The 17,678-nt window shown below is 43.5% G+C and overlaps 1 protein-coding gene across 1 annotated transcript in view; it reads right to left on the bottom strand.

The window, feature by feature from the left end:
* Positions 1–9,181: 9,181 nt before the first annotated feature.
* GAB3 (GRB2 associated binding protein 3) overlaps positions 9,182–17,678 on the bottom strand; it is a 58,751-nt gene continuing 50,254 nt past the window's right edge. The window contains exons 4-10 of the mRNA XM_089536494.1: positions 16,877–17,349; positions 16,253–16,308; positions 14,409–14,664; positions 13,428–13,509; positions 12,394–12,496; positions 11,133–11,249; positions 9,182–10,272 (exon numbers count right to left, since the gene is read on the bottom strand). Of these exons, the coding sequence (XP_089392620.1) occupies positions 10,156–10,272; positions 11,133–11,249; positions 12,394–12,496; positions 13,428–13,509; positions 14,409–14,664; positions 16,253–16,308; positions 16,877–17,349 (1,204 nt within the window). The 3' untranslated portion in view covers positions 9,182–10,155. The remainder of the gene's footprint in view (positions 10,273–11,132; positions 11,250–12,393; positions 12,497–13,427; positions 13,510–14,408; positions 14,665–16,252; positions 16,309–16,876; positions 17,350–17,678) is intronic.

Genomic DNA, 17,678 nt, shown 5'->3' with positions numbered 1-17,678 from the left:
GTTATTATTTATTGATAGGTGTTATAGGCAACATAAAATATGGGGAGGTCACTGCTGCTTCTCAGTTCTCACAGGGATTCCCAAACTCTGGCCTTTCCAGGTGTTTGGGTTTTTTGGGGGGACTACATATCCCAGAATTCCTGACTATTAGCTCAACTGGCTGGGGCTTCTGGGAGTTGGAGTCCAAAACAATCTGAAAGACCAAGTTTTGGGGACCTAAACTCTGGCCTTTCCAGGTGTTTTTTTAAACTACATATCCCAGAATTCCTGACTATTAGCCCAACTTCCTGGGGCTTCTGGGAGTTGGAGTCCAAAACATCTGGAAGACCAAAGTTTGGGGACTATTACATTCCCAAACTCTGGTCTTTCCAGGTGTTTTTGGACTTCAGCTCCCCAAATTCTTTATCATTGGCCCAACTGGCAGTGATTCCCAAACTTTGGTCCTCCAGATGTTTTGTACTTCAGCCCCCAGAATGCCTGACTCTTGGCCCAACTGACTGGGGCTTCTGGGAGTTGGAGTCCAAAACAATCTGAGAGAGCAAAATTTGGGGACCATTGCATTCCCAAACTCGGCCTTCCAGGTGTTTTGGACTTTGACTCCCAGAAGCCTCAGCCAACCTAGCCAAAGGACTGGGATACTGGGAACCAAAGTCCAAAACATCTGGAAGTCCAGAGTTTGGGAATGACTCTCCCCAAGATTGGTCACTTTGAGATGGAAAATTCCACCAAGCTCCTATCTAATTTCCTTGTATTTATAACAACAACAACAGTGACAACAATAATAGATCGACCAAAAATTTGCTGCCGATTCATAGGATGTTTTGTTATTTTATTATGTATTGAACTGTTTTACTGTAAGCCGCCTCTGTCCTAGTCAGAGTAGGAGGGATATAAATAAAATAATAGTAATGATGATGATGATTATGCAAAATCCCACTGCCTAGTGGTAAGGGCAGCTTTCTGGTGGACAAAAATGGAGGGGTGCATAACTCGAGTTCAGATTCTGCCTTCTTCCTCCCATAGGTATCAAGTCGAGAAGGTTTCGTTTCCATCTGATCCACAAAAATCTGGCGAGAGAAGCCTTCCTATTCCCCAGCTGTTCTGATCCGGCAAAGAAAGTCCCGATTTATCATTGGTCGTTGCACTTTTTCAGCCTCATTTAAAGTGTCCTGGCTTCTCTTTCTTCCTCCTACTTTCCCCCTTTTGTCCTGAGCTTGCTTTCATTGATGCAAACTGAGTTCAAACTGGAAAAGTAGTTTGCCCTCAATTCAGCAGGAGAAGAGGATAGGAAGGGGTGAAACCTTGCCCTTCCCAGTAGGATCAGACAAAAGTAAACTGTTGCAGATTCTCCTGGGTTGCGTGCTCTTCCTCATGAGTAACCTCTGTCCTCTTGACCCACTCCAATATTGTCCTGCTTTTCACTGGAGGACTGGCCCTTGAAAGCGTCAGATTGCGCAGTCCGCTTGCAAGATTTCACTTCTGTGTTTCATTCATATGAAGCAGCCACTTCCTTCCCCCTTTTGGCAAGAAGTTTTATCATTTTCATACAGAGCCTTAAAATGGAGAGCTGGATTGAAGACATCTTTTGCACCAATTTAACCACATTTGCTATAATGGCTTGTTAATGCAAATATACCAGTTTCAGAATTCTTCTCCGCTTGAAGAATGTTGCAGCAGATTGATCAGCCTCAATTTCCTATGCTGCAATTCTTTAGTCGCATTGAACACTGTGGGACTTCTGCATGGGCATATTTCATGTCCTCAGAGGACCCCTGGTACAGAACAAACCCTGTTGCACTGTCTTGAAAGCAAGGGTCTGTGTATTGAATGAAGGAAATGGGAAGGCTCCACACATCCGAAAATATTCTAATATGCTCTGCAAAGGGTTGCCCTTGAAGATGAGTCAGAAACTGCAGGTAGTACTGTTTTTAAAATGAATAAATAAATACAGAAAATACAGGTAGAATTCAAAGATATAGCTGCGTTAGTCTGTTGAATCAGTATGTAGAGAGATCTTGTAGCACCTTTGAGACTCGCTGAAAGAAAGTAGTTGGCAGCATGAGCTTACTCCACCAAAAGCATCTGAAGTAGGCTGAAGTCTAGGAAAGCTCATGCTGCCAACTTCTTTCAGTGAGTCTGAAGGGTGCTACAAGATCTCTCTACATACAGAAAATACAGGTTTGCAGTTTGGAGATATAGTGCATCTAGATTCAGCTCTGAGCTTGAAAACCTGGAAGACCAGGAATGCATTTGCAGTTTTTTTTCAGGGTGAGTGTAAACCTATCTAACACCGACTGAATCCCTGTTCCCAGATCTGTCTTTTGACTGACTATGTTCCAAAACATACTGAAGAAATAATCCGGTTTGAGACTGCTTTGACTGCCCTGGCTCAATGCTAGGGCATTCTGAGAATTGTAGTTTTGTGAGACAGTGCAGATGAACCCCTATTGTAGGCCATGGTGTGTGCATTTATGCAGGCACCGATTGCAGTAAATTCAGCCCAGCCAAAGTGGATTTGCCCATCTCCGAACATGGGTGGTTGGTGACAGCAGAAACAGAGAGAGAGGCGCTTGTATTGAGATGACAATGATGACAATGAAGGCTTTGACAAGACTCCTGAAGTCAGATGGCATCTGGAAAGGGATGCCTGGAGCAGCAGCATTAGAGAAAAAGGGGTCTTGTCTCTTGCTGATGGTACTGCTCATTGGAGCAGGAATAAATACACACACACACACACACACACACACGTATATATATATATATATATATACACACACACACACACACTGAAAACAAAAAGCAGTCAGACAGGTGTCCCGTAAAGTCTCTGTGTCATGGAAACGCAGCTTTTGGGGCCGTGAGCTTGAAATGTGGTCCGTAGATTTAGAAAACGCAAGCTTTCCTTGTAGCTTTATGTGCGATGGTCATTTTAATGGGTGGATGCCAGCCAACCCATTTCCATAGGAAACCGGCCAGGACAGATGCTGGCTCCGTTTCAAGTAGAAAGAAAAATCCTGTTGGTAACGGCCATTCGGAGAAAAATCAGCCTCCATGTTCTGCTGTTTCATCTGGCTTAGTTACAGACCCAAAGCTGTAGGGCTGTAGGAACAACTCCATTAGGTTTGGGAAATGACAAAACAGCCACCCATACCTTAGCAACGGTTTGCTTTCCCCAAACTGTTCTTCATTGCACCTGTTCCTGTATTTTTAAAAATATCTTATTTTGTGATGAAAATTATAACTTGGCAGCTGCCTCAATTTCATATTTTGGGCTTTTAAAAAAATTGGCTAAAGAATGGACTGATTGATTTCTGGAGACAGCGACATAGAAGAAGGAAAGCGGAGGAAGAAGCAAGCAAGGAAGGAAGGATGGAAGAAATGTAGTTATTGCAGGCATTATGCCACTTACGCTTTGCTCTGACATTGCCCACCCTCGAATGGTACAAAAGCAGAATACGTACCACAATATGGAGTTCAGGGAGCTAATGGAGAAAACATGACCAGCATCACATTGATGCACTGGGCTGGCATAACTATGCCAGTTGGTGCACTTGGTTGGCATCAGCAAACTGCTTGTGTATTCTTCATCTTCATGACAGGTTGGGTCTCCCTTATCTGGCATTCCAAAATCTAAAATATTCCAAAATCCCTTATTATCCACATGGGTGGCTGAGAGTGTGACACCTTTGCTTTCTGATGGTTCAGTCTACACAAACTTTGTTTCATGCACAAAATTATTTAAAATATTCTTTATAAAGTTACCATCAGGCTACTTGTATAAAGTGTATACAAAACATAAATGAATTTCTGGTTGAGACCTGGGTCCCATTTCCAAGATATCTCATTACATATATGCATGCAAATATTCCAAAATCTGAAAAACCCCTGAAATCCAAAACACTTCCTGTCCCAACCATTTCGGATAAGGGAGACTCAACCTGTATTAGCATTTGCCATCCTGACCAGACTTGGATGTGGTGTCCTGGTGTTTATCTGTGCAATGTTGAAAGGCGTGATCTTGTCCTTTGACAAGATGCCTTGGGCCAATCCTGCCTGGAGGGCTGAATGAAGCTTCTGGCTTAGAAGGCCAAAAGGTCAAGATGTTAACATGCTCAGTAATGGCTTTCCAGACAACTCTCTCGTAGATCCCTTGATGGACTCCACTCTTTGTGCACCTGATGACTGGCACCTAAATGAGTGAACTCAACCACCTCCACTGGAAATCATTGCATTTGAAACCATGCAATGGGTTAGGCACCTTCTTCATGGGATGTTCAGAGGTGTGATGGCACATCTTTCTTAAGCAGCCATCACCTAAATGTAAATGCAGCCCAACAGGGTCTTGTCAGGCCAACTGCAACACCCCTGGACAACTCCCCTGAACATGATCCAGAAGAGTGTGTTTCTAGCCTGATAATCTCAGCATCAGCTCCCCTGGCTGACATCCTTGCACAGTTGTGCAGCTGCCCGTGGGGAGATAATGCCGAGGCTCTTATCTTTGCAGGCCAAACGATTGCAGAAAAGATGCAAGTGCATAGCCTCCAGCATTTTGCAGATGAAAATGGAGACACCTGCGGCCAAGCAACATTGGAGCATGCTCTGGATGGCAGAGGTTATTAATGAGGAAGAGCAGGCAAGCTAAGAAAGGATGCCGGAGTTTGCTTTTTTTGCCAGAGCCATTAAACTATCCACTAAAATTAAAAACCAATGTAAAACATTCCATTGAAACAAGGGATAGAACACAGACATTACTGTACCATTCTGCAGGGCCCTTGAGCAGCCTTCAAAGTGTGCTGAAGTAAAAACAAAGTCTTAATCTATCTGCAAAAAGATAGCAAGGAGAGTGCCAGTTTAACCTGTCTTGGAAAAGTTTCAGAACCTGGGAGCATCCACCAAAAAGAAGGCCTTCTTGTGTGTTTCCCATCACATTTCTCTGTGAAAGTGATGGGACAGAAAGAAGAGCTTCTGCAGAGGATCTCAAAAAATGGGAGAATATGCTTCTGCAGTCCGATACCCTGGACTTGAGTTGTATATGCTATTCTCTTGATACTACAGGTTAAATCTCCCTTATCTAAAATGCCTGGGACCACCACTCCACAGATTGCCATTTCAGGGTCACTTGGGTCTCCTCTTCAAGTTTAATATGCACAGACCTGCCAGATATTTGGGGCCTTTTATCTTCTTTTTCTTTCCCTTGCCGCACCCCATGTACTAAGAAAAAGGAAGCGAATCTCACACCAGGAATTGGTTGGGCAACTGTATTGCTAAACGTCTAACTGGAGCAGAAGTCAGCTGAAAACATCTCGGCCTGCAGGACTGTTTGCATTATGTTTTATATAAAAAAGTTCTTCTCGCTAAACACAACGCATAGCCAAATTGAGTTGTTGGGTTTTGTTTTGTTTTTTTGTTGTTACAGCAAACATTCGTTTTCCTTTCCTCGTGCCTGAAGTAGAGCCCACCAAAACTGGAGGATTTGCACCTTCATCTCCTGCCTGGAGGCGATCCACAAAAACTGGAGTCTCAGGGCCAGGCCCTCAGGTGGGATGGATTCCAGTGGAAATGCAGTAACCTCTGGGTCACCCAGTGCCTGAGGGTACCCTACGTGAGCGGCACAAAATGTACCAGTAGATTTGGTTTGCTAACGTCTGGTTGCACTGACTCTACTGATGCTAGCGTGCAGACCTCTTTTTATCTGCCGATGAGCACTTTCCCCTCCGGTCAGCAGAGAGAAAGTCCATTGACCTCCATAGCGCATGACACAACTTTTGGAATGCCAGGGTTCGACTTTGCCCTGTTGACCAGGTATCCAGCTCTGTTTGCCTGGGTTATGTCCAGTCTGCCTCTCTCAGTCTTGGCAAACAGCTTTAAAGGGTCCTCATTTCACTCTGTGTTGCTTTGTTGGATCTTGTCATTTCTCAGCCCCCACCCCTCCTAATCTCTATAAGCATTGATATCTTAATTTTTGTGATGCTGTCTATTTACTTTCATACCCTCCAAGATTTCACAGACATCAGATGCAGAGCAGGGGAACTAATGCACCCACGGTACAAGAGAATTGCTCATACTGAGATTGTTTCCTTTTTCATCTCCTGGACTTCCTCTGCTTTAGAGGAATGCCCAGGGCAGTCCATAGAGATCAAAGCAGTCTCATTGGGATCATGTCCCCTGGAATGCAGAAGCTTTTCTGTCAACAGGATCCAAATGGTAAACTGTCTCTTTGTTTAATGTCTCCAAAATGCCAACAGAGGTTCTGCTTACTCTCCAAGGCACTGAAATGACTGATGAACCCTCCACCGCCACCAACTTTGATTGTGATGAAATCAAAGTCCAAGTAAAGACATCACACTGTAGGTTCGGGACATGGCAAATATTCAGACCATGGGCCAAGTCTGGTCCTTTGGCGGCCCAGTGTGAGTCTTGATCCAACTCCCAACAAGCCCCCAGCAGTCCCATTTTTTTTTTTTTTGGCCAAAAAAGGTCCCTGAGTTTGCAAGACCTGAGCAGGGCTATGTATGGGTGTCTTGGAGGTCCCTCATTCATAAGGATGCCATGAAACGAAGTCAACCCGATGGCAATTAACAACAGCAAAGTTAGGGTCTGCTTGAAGGCACAGAACAACAACAACAACAACTCTTATTGGTCCTCTGAACTAGAGTAGTTCATTGAATTATTGGAAATTACATATGTATTGCTTCTCTAGTTAATGAATGATTCAGTGACTCTGCTTTAATTGGGACTAAATATGATTCAGGTCTTTATCCATTTGGATATCCATATATATATATATATATATATATATATCCAGGTCTTTACCCATTTGGATGGATTGATGGATCAATGGCTGGATATATATCCAGCCATTGATCCATCGATCTATCCAAATCGGTAAAGACCTGAATCATATTTATTCCCAATTAAAGCAGTCACTGAATCGTTTGTTAACTAGAGAAGCAACACCTATGTAAATTCCATATATTAAGTTTACTCTTTGCTCCTCCCTCTCCCCATTTCCCCACTTTTTATTATGTTTTCTTGGATGCTGTTGTTGTTGATGATGATGATGTTGATGATGGAAGAAAACACCAGATGAAGATGCTTTTTGTGGCTGGAGATGGCACACTGATGGGGATGGATGGCCATCTGTCAGGAGTGCTTGGATTGTATATTTCTGCATGACAGAATAGGGTTGGAGTGGATATCCCTTGAGGATCTCTTCCATGTCTAAGAATGTAGGAAATACAGGCATTTTAAAATCCAGAGGTGCTTGTTTGGAAGATCTTACTACCATTTAAAGCAGAAGTCTCAGATGTCACCCTGCCCCCTTGCAAAAGTTATGGTAAGTACAGTTAGTTGCTTTTACTGAGCTTTCCTTCTGTGACTCACACGTCAGATGGCAGCATTAGACAACAGAAACAGCTCTGACTCTTTTCTCCAGATGCTGTTGGTCACCTTTCCTTCCTGGCTGAAACTCATGGAAGGATATTCATGGAGGGACATCTCCCTTAAGACCCCACAAAGCAAAGATTTGCACATCATCTCACCTTTGCATTATGGATATACTCATGGGTGGACTGACATTTTTTTCAGCAGAACCTCCAAGTCTTTCTTAGCTGCAGGTTTGCCGGGTCAGGACTATCCCCAGCTCCAAGTTTACAGAGCCAACATCTGAGATGGTCCCTTCTGATGCTACAAGAGAAGCCCCTGCGGAAGTCATTAAGCATCAGCCACAGAGAAGGGGGACAGATCCCCAAGCTCTGTAAACCCTAGTAGCTACAAGGTTCCCAAGAGAGTATTAGCCCGAGACCCCACCAACCCAGCCAGCACAGCCTGGCCTACCTCACAGGGTCGCTCTGGAGATGAAGTCAGGAAGAGGAAGCCATGTATACTGCTATGAGCTGCATGCAAGATATATAGGGTATAAATATTGCCAAACAAACCCTATGGGCAGTTCTGGCAACTCTCTGTACCCAACTGGGAAGAACAGTACCTGAGTTATTTCTGGCACTTGCTTTAAAGATAGGTACGGGTGGCAACAGGAGGCAGTGTCTCTAAGAATATTTTCAAAGATGTAAAAGTTTAGCTGTGCTCCGAAAAGATGATAAAAGTGTGTGATCTTTTTATGGTGTATTATCTTGTTGCTCTTTAGTGCTGCAGAACAGACGTCAGATTGGCGGTATACAAAAATGCTTGAGGTACATTGGAAGAGATATCAAGGGCCATCTCGAAACACACTTACTGGGAAGTAAACCCCAGCAGTGAACACAGCGAGACTCGCTTTTGAGCATATGTCTCTGTTCTTCATCTCGCCCAACTGTGTTGTTAAACTCTTAAGGGCCACCCAGAACCGTATGTGCGGACAAAGGCTTACTTCTAGATTCCCTTTGTACACAAACATAATAAAAAGTCTCATAGCATTCGGCACCTTTGTTTTCGTTGCCTTCCAAAGCATTAAAGGAACTCTGTCTGCGAAGAAGCTTTTGCTCCCTTCATCACAGATGATCCATACAGATTTGTTTTCTTTAACCATGTAGATCAGTAGAATTCAAAGATATCGTCACCTTGAGTGTATCTGCACTGCACAGATAGAATGGTTTGATACCACTTGAATGATCATGGCCCTATCCTAAGAAGTCCTGAGATTTGTAGTTTGATGAACTGTACTTCAGCAGAAAAAGGGTACAACTCTCTGGTGGAGAATTCGCCAAACTACAAAATGCAGGATGTTGTAGGATGGAACTGTGACAAATGTAAAGTGGCATGAAACTGATATAACTGTGTAATGGAAACACACCCATTTATCTGTTTTTTAACCAAACATCTGTCCATGTACACAAGTGTGTGGCAGGCAGACTAGTTACACAGTCAACGGTGAAATGAATGAAAACTGGTTGTATTCCAGCCTGTCAACAAAGAAAGAAAGAAAGAAACCTAGAGCTTGGACAGTAGCAACCAAAATTAAGTAAGTCTGGTCAGCTAAAATAGGGTTTATGGAAACAGATGTATCTTCGAGAAACCTCAAATGTATGGGATGAGCAATGGCCATTTGTCAATCATCATCATCATCATCATCATCATCATCCTGGCAAATTTAGCAAAATGGCTGCCCCCAACAAAGCCTGGGTGACATCACGTCTCCATTAATTTTATTAAAGGCTAAATGTGAAGTAAGATATCTTAGTGCTAAAAGGGTCGGGTCAGCTTTATTCCAGTCATTTCACAGCTTTGGTCAAGCTGTGCTTGGAAACAGGATTCCCACAGACTGAGATCCGATACAAGCTTGTTTACCGGGATCCAGAAACCGGGCAGCCGTTCTTGTGAACCGCAGTGGCATTTTCTTCCTTGCAGCGCAGACGACGGCATGCCAGCCATGCTGGGAGTCGCAAAAGTCATTTTGTGGCTTCACCTGATTCCTTCCAAAAGCAAAGACTCGAAAGTCAGTGGATGCACCGGAACGCTTGTGCTACATCTAAAGCAACTCCTTGCGCTGGGGAGAGAGAGAAAACATACCCCAAAACACATCATGAGGCATGGAGCCACTGACGATGGGTCCTGTTCGTTGTGACAGTTACTAGTCCGTGAATAAGCGAAGGATGGGGATTAGGGGTTTTGAAATGGCCACAGTGCAAAGTTCTATTTACATGGTCCAATATGGCAAATGAAGCCAACATGCTTCATACCAAGGGATAGCTCAAACTCCTACCAAAGTTTATTTAATGTTGCTTCTAAAGTTTAGCCCTTATTCTCCCAACACTTGTCAGTACCAGATGCCACAGCCAAGGCAGCATCTGTTAAATAGCAAGGTGTATGTATGTATTCTTCTTTCCTGAAAATATATATATATATATATACATTTCAGAAGTCTTTACAGTGTGACACAACAAGGCTTTTGTTCCCAGATTCAAGTCTTAAAATGGTACCACAGATCCTTCTCAGAAAGGGTGATCGAGAAAGGTGACAGCGATGGCGTTTATGTGGCTATGCAACGAACCAGTCCTTTCCCAAGACGGTATGGCGCTCCTGCCATCCTCAAAAGATGTTGCTTATGAGAACAGGAGGGAGAGCGGTAGATGCGCTAACTTTCTCGCCTTCTCCGCTGGATCGTTCCGACAACCTGGATTTCCATGTGCAAAATCACGCTAACCAAGAAATGCCTCTTCAGACTTTCGATTGCCTTTCGTCTGTCCATTCCTGTTTAGTGTTCTGGAGAGCCTGAGTTCTTTGTTCGTCTACCTGGACGTAATCCACCCGTTGCTCTTCTGAGAGGAAAGGTTTCTGCCAGAGAGACAAGAGCAACAAAACAACAAAATTAAAAATGGCAAGGTACACAAAAGCTTAATGTCAGTTCCCCATCTCCTTCCCATCTGTAGTTGGTGTTCCCCCCCCCCCCCTTGCCTTGAAGCTATGGCTGGTGAGAGCCTGTCATCCTAATCTGCATCTGCACTGCAGAAATAATCCATTTTGACACTACTTTAACTGCCATGGCTCAAGGCTATGGAATTCTGGAAGAAGGGGCTGGAAACATCCTCCTCCAGTGCTCCAGTTGCCAATAATAATAATAATAATAATAATAATAAGTATCCCGCTCCTCTGAACAATCGAAGCAGCTTACATTAAAACAAACCAGTAAAATACAACATCAATACAATATCATAACATTATGACCCTACCCAACAGATCCCCATTGCTCAGTGTGGCTGCTGGAGGTGAAGGTACTTTTGCAGAGTCAGGTCAGGAGACAATGCATAGTTACACATTCATAACTACTCCTGCGATGCTCCCACTTCCATTTTTAAAACTGTTTCTAGAGCCATTATTAAAGAGATGCTATGAGTTTTTTAATTGATTTGAGCTACAAGTATTTTATTTTTGTGCATCGTCGTAATGGATCAAGAGGTGATAAATAAATGCTTTAAACAAATCAATGTTCCCCCAATAGAGACATTTTTGTATGCAAATTTACCTAACGGTTCCCACGTGCAAAGAAATGCACCATGAAATTGAGAGAGGTGAGAAGACAGAAGGATAGCAGCATACTATGACAGTTGCATGACTCCAGGAATACAAAACAAAGATTGGCTCATACTAGGATGTGGAACAAACCAATTTCGTGTCCATCCCTTGTTGAGACGTACCTTTTGTACAGGGGACGGAGAAGCGGAATTAAAATCCAGCGCTAAGTAATCAACATTAAACTTCTTTGGCCATTGGAACAATGCTCCGTTATATGGAGATGTTGCCTGTGGGTGCTCCTGTCAATGGTAATAACAATAATAAACAAACAAACAAACAGGCACCAGTTGGATTAGAAGAGAATTAGACCATCATTATAGGGATACAGTCTAAAAACATGAACAAGAAGGAAATAAATAAATCCATACTTTTGACCCCCGAAATCTGCCCTGAAGTTGACATATAGTTGAGTATATATGGTAAATCCTTTGATTTGGGGTACTTTTGGTGGCCAAAAAAAATAGTTTCAAAACATTGGCAAACATTGTTTTGGCCCCTAGATGGTGCAGGAGGCCTCCAAACATGGTAGAAATGTCCTCCACGGTCCATAGAGTCTACCATTGAGGCATTATGGAGGGGGGAAATTGGGGGGGAAATATTTTTTTGTGGGGTTTTTTGGGCTTTGTGGCCATGTTCTAGAAGAGTTTGTTCCTGACGTTTGGCCGGCATCTGTGCCAGAGCATTCTCTGAAGATGCCAGCCACAGATGCCAGCGAAACGTCAGGAATAAACTCTTCAAGAACATGGTCACAAAGCCCGAAAAACCCACATAAATCTATGAATTCCAGACGTGAAAGCCTTCAACTTCACATGGGGGAAAATAACTTTACTTGTGGGTGGATCTGGCTCCCACAAAAACAGCCCTTGGGGTCTATACTTTACCCAACCCTGGTCTACATGGACTTGCAGAATCTCACCAGCATTACAGACAGGATGGCTGTTTTCCCTAGATATGCCTAGGATCAAACCTTGCACCCTCTTGAACATAAAGCACCTGCTCCAGCACTGTGTTACGGTCTTTGTTTCCGCTCATGTTTTGCTTGTTCCTAAGGCATTCCAAAGAGATCTTGCCTATAAAATGGGATGGAAATGTGGGAGATTCTCTCTTCGCACTCATCAAACTGGCATGGATCTCTCTCTGCCTGCTCTTTGTCATCCCTTGGAGAAGTGCCACCAACGCTTGTGTGAACAACGGAGATGTGTCCAACTGAAAAAAGGGCCTCTCCTTATCTCCGTGTCAATCCAGCCCAGTATTTTTCCACTGGGTTTCGACAGCAGGGCAAAGGGAAGCCCCCTCCGCAAGTTTCTCTTAAAAAGGGGCCTTCTCCTGGTGCTTTTCCGTTCACGGGATTTGTCAAAGGAGAGCTGTATCAAAAATGATTACCATTTGAATGTAAGTTTCTTCCTCTTCGCCGGAAACTGAACTGGCAAATACTTTCGCTGAATAAATGCAGTCTCTTTCTGGAGAGATAAAGCTTGTTCGATTGCTAGTTTTGCAGAGGGAGACACAAATACACACACACAAAGGGGGGGAAAGAAGAAGAAAAACAAAAGAGCAGTCAAAGAAGAGCCTTCCCAGATGCTCTGAAACCAAGCCAAAACCTGACACAGCCTGCAAAGGGAATAAACGTATTCAATGCCCAGGGTTACGTTAGCTACAAAATAGGTTACAATCTCATCCATGTCATCTTGGGAGATTATTCAGTGCTGCGACTGGACATAGCCGCCTATCGAAATGGCCAGACAAGGCGTTTGGAGGAAGCGACAGACCTCAAAGACATGTCAAGAAAGGCACCGAATTGGGAAGGCAACATTTATTGAACCCTATGAACCCAGCCAGCTAGCAACATTATGGAGATGGGAACCATTCCATCGACTATTGTGTCTGCCTCCAAAGTCATCCCACCCTCCTTTGAACGCCCCACAAAGATATGTATTTGCACTTGGGAGATGTCTGCTACTCAGCCGTTTGTTATTTTTTTGCAAAAGGAAAAAAATATCACTGCCAATTCAAGGACAGATCCATTTGCGTCATGCTTTTCAAACCCCCTCCAAGATACTAGACAAAATGTAGTTAATTCTTACACTAACTCTTCCCTTGTTGTGTGCCTTCAAGTCATTTCCGACGTATGGCAACCCTAAGGCAAACCTATGATGGGGTTTTCATGGCAAGATTTGTTCAGAGGAGGTTTGCAATTGCCTTCCCCTGAGGCTGAGTGTGTGTGCTTTGCCCAAGGTCTTAGATGGCATCCTAAGTCTGGTTTTGCCCCCCCCCCCCCCCCGATTCTTTATTTGATTTGGTGTGTGCAAGCTGGAAATTTGGGAGTGGTTTATAGTTTGTCCTTTTCAAATTGCGGTAGCCCTGCCAAAGGTGTCAGTGCTTGAAAATGTGCCGTGAGAGGTCTCGCATCTACTTACTAAGGCACGGTCCACGTCCTGGTTAAGGCAGCGTGTTCTCGGATGGTGGATAGGTTTCGCAGGTCCAGATTAGGCGGTCGGACTGGGAATTGTAAAAAGAGGGAGAAGGGACTTTATCGTTACAGATCTGGCCGGGAAAGTGACAACTGAAACTGGAAACTTCAGATTTGGCTAGTTTATGGTTTAAGACAAATTTGGGACCTGGGCAGCCTATGGGTAACCCTTTAGAGCTGAAGGATCCCATGTAGCCCTTTTTCTTCCCCAGCTTCTGTCAGATTACCAAGTAATCCCATTTTCAGATGAAAAATGATTCTGGATTCTAGTCAATGTGTTCACACATATTTAGCCATGTTTAAATATTTGAAGGGATGCCATATCAAGGATGGAGCCAGCTTGTTTTCTGCTGCTCCAGAGACTAGGACCCGGAGCAACGGATGCAAACTACAGGAAAAGAGATTCCAGCTCAACGTTAGGAAGAATCGGTAATAGTAAGACCTTTTGGACAGTAGAAGACACTGTTGCCTTGGAGGGTGGTGGAGTCTCCCTCTTTGATTGTGTATTTGATTCCTGTTTGATTGTGTATTCCTGTATGGCTGCATGGTTGAAATGGATGGCCCTTGGGGTCTCTTCCAATTCTAGGATCCTGCAGTTCTATGATTCACACTGTCTTAACCCAGAATTGGAAATAAAAATGTGGATTGCCCAAATTGCCCACAAACTGTGTGATAGGGCATATGTCCTGCAAGCCATCTGCTTCTTGCTCATACTTTTAGAAGATGCATCCCCAATATTATTATTATTATTATTATTATTATTATTATTATTATTATTGCAAATTGATTGTTTTTAAATGTTACAAATGGAACTAGATGGTTCTGCATGATAAGGAACACCTGAACGACAAGGAAAAAGGCTCCTGGCCACTCTCCCTATGGCCTCCGCATCTCCACGGACTGCTCAAATTGTAGAATGAATGCTTACATTTTCGGCGAGGCTTGAGATCCCGGTTCACCGGAGGTGGTTCCAGATCTGTGGGAAGCTCAGGCAATGGGCTTGAGAGCTTTTCAGTGCTAACTGCAGAGAAAGCAAATGCTGTCGGCGCTGGACTCATGGGAATGTAGCCGTCCGGTGTGCAGTCCGAGCCTGGGACGGGTGAGGAGGCACTGGGGTGCATGGGCACATAGCTGTCCTCAGAAGTGTTGGAAGTGCTGGAATAGAGCGGGCTAAACCGACATGGCTGCAGAAAGGAGAAAGAAAAGGACATGGGAGTGGAGTCAGTAGGAGGCTCTACATCCAAACCCAGGAAAAGATTATGGATATTCACCTTCCCTAGGAAGCAATAGATCCCTCCCACCTTTCTTTGCTTTTTCCTGGACTCTCAAAAGATCCACCTTCCAATTGGTTTTGAATCTTTAGGACAGGGAGTGGGGCCAAATCTGACCCGACTGAGGTCTGAATCTGGGCCCCTTTCCTTCAAAACATCATTTTCTGTTCTCCCAGCTTTTGCATGATTTTATTTTCCTTTTTACTCTATAAAAGGTTGAAACTCAGCACCGAAGGCTTAGTTACTGGCTGGAAGAGCCTGAAGTTAAATTATGCTGGTATTTTGCATGCTGTGGAATATTTCACAGTTTGATCAATTGTAGTCTAGTGCTTCTTAAGCTATCTGATGTCAGGGATCACCATTTTAAGCAGCACTGCTGTAGTCTTCAAGTAAAGTTACATAGAGTTGGATGCACTTACATGCCGTTTTTGAGTGATGCCATAGTGCATCCTAATTCTGGTGTCTGGTGTGAGGATTTCACTATCCTATATTATTTGCTATCCTATATTATTATTAAGGGAATGAGCCAGGTTATGATCATTCTATGCCTGTAGACGAGGAGCTGGATGTGAGTAGTTCTATAACTGTGTGCCTCAAACTACTCACCCCTAGTTCCAAACTTTGTTGACTACAATTCTATGCAGTGGTTAGGAAAGTCTGCCACCTTTTGACTGAAGATGGTACTGTAGGCTTCAATGTCAGACACTTTTACATTGATTGCAATTAATTGATATATTCTAAAAATTAATTAATGGCACTGTGAATGCCCTAGAGCAGTGGTTCTCAACCTTCCTAATGCCACGACCCTTTAATACAGTTCCTCATGTTGTGGTGACCCCCCCAACCATAAAATTATTTATATAACACATATAAAAATATGTGTTTTCCAATGGTCTTAGGCAACCCCTGTGAAAGGGTCGTTTGACTCCTCAAAGGGGTTGTGACCCAAAGGTTGAGAACCATTGCCCTAGAGTCTTTTTATGCATGATAACTGTGATTGCCTGGCTGGGGGATTGTGGGAGATGGAATCCAAAAATGTGTTTCTACCCATTTCTATCTGTGCATAAGAGGTAAATAAATACAAAGCTAAACCAAGCCATTTCTCAACAACTCTGGAATCAAAGAACATGCTCCAGGAGAAAGGGAAAAAAACAACACACACAATTACACTATGAACTATGAGAGTCATCATTGCTGCAGCATACATGTGCACTGAATCTGGCCTGCTGTAGCCTTTGGTCAAAGAGGTCTAGCAAAGTATTATATATATAAGCCCTGCTTGTCCAAAGTAAAAGCATAATGAGTTTATACATACTGAGCAACAATTCAAAAAGAGAGAAGAAAAATAATTACTGTTATTGTTGGAGCCAGGAAACCATTTATTTCCTATTTTCTCTTGGCCTGCTGATTAATGCTTGCTAATTTCTTCTAATGTTCCCTGCTAAAGCTCAACTAAATACTCTGTATGTGTGTGTGTTAAAAAAGACAAAAGAGTACTTACCAAATTCAAGCTAAGCCTCTTATCCCTGCTTCTTAAGGAATTTTCATCCATGTCAACTGCAAAATAAAACTTTGGAATACAGTCAACTCATAATGATCCAAGAAACTGTTAAATAAAACGGCTGTAGGTCCTCTAGGAGGATAAAATCTCTAGCCTAGAGTGTGGCAAGTTTAATTCTAGGCTGCATCAATAGGAACATTATGTCCAGATCAAGGGAAGTAGTAGTGCAACTCTATTCTATATTGGTCAGACCTCACCTGGAATACTGTCTCCAGTTCTACGCAACACAATTCAAGTTGGATATTAACAAGATGGAACACGTTCAGACAAGAATGTCAAAGATGATAAAAGGTCCTGAAACCAACTCTTACAAGTAACAATGTAAGGAGCTGGGTCTATTTAGCTTGGAGTACAGAAGATTGAGAAGTGACATGATAGCTGTCTCTAAATACATGATGGACACCCTGTAGTAGATGACGGTTGTTTTCTTCTGTTCCAGAGGCTAGAACATAAACCAATGGATTCAAGAAAAGAGAAATACTGGGGCCAGGACAAGTATGTATGCTACCTTGAGTGTCTTGGGCCAAGAGTAGGGAATGTGTTTATTACTGCTCAAAATCTTACCTCTCCAATTCTTCATGGAGTCCAAGCCAGACATGGAAATCCTTCTTGGCACCATGACCCTTTGGCTGCTATGGATCCCAGCATGTCCATTTTGAAGGCCCCCAATGGGCTGCTCCTCGGCCCTTTTGTCAGAGAAGTGTGTTGGCTTAGGAGGCCTCGGTGGCGGCGTATTGGCCAGAACGTCGAGTTCAGTAATACCAAGAGAAAGAGCGTTCTGGCTTTTATCAACCAGGAAGGTTGGAGTTAAGGGAGGTCCTGACAATGGAGAGGAAGAGGAGAAATCACTGGAAGGAGGCCCACTTGAGTCTGGATGCCGGGGAAGCACCCCTTGACCTATTGGCTGGATGATCTCCTGCAATGGGCCACCAGAGTTTTGTAGAAATAGTGAGGGCTGGGAAGCCACAAAGTCAACAAACACATCATCTGATGAGTTCTGCTCGAGGGATCGGTCAGAATTGGACCAGCTGTGGCATCTGGAAGGGAGACAAAGAAAACCAGAGCTGTTTTTAGGGAGCGGTGAGTCATTCTACTCAGAACTTGGAAAAGTTGGGTCTTTGCATTACAACTCTGGGGAATTTGGGAAGCTGCAGTCCAAAAATATAATGTTCCCAAGCTCTGATTGTTCTAAACAAGGAAGGCTTACCCAACATTTAACAAGAGCGAACTATCTGAACATTCACATGTTATTGTCAGCAAGCATAGGATCAACAACAAATATCCACTTTTCCATGGGCAGTTGCATTATTTCAGCTATTTCTGATCCCCAAATTACAAGATGGGTGGAAGGATTCCCAGATGGTCA

This window comes from Sceloporus occidentalis, unplaced genomic scaffold (assembly GCF_023333645.1).
Source record: "Sceloporus occidentalis isolate IW3139 unplaced genomic scaffold, rSceOcc1.0.p SCAF_8, whole genome shotgun sequence".
NCBI classification, from domain to species: domain Eukaryota; kingdom Metazoa; phylum Chordata; class Lepidosauria; order Squamata; family Phrynosomatidae; genus Sceloporus; species Sceloporus occidentalis.
This window is presented reverse-complemented; position numbering and strand designations above follow the sequence as displayed.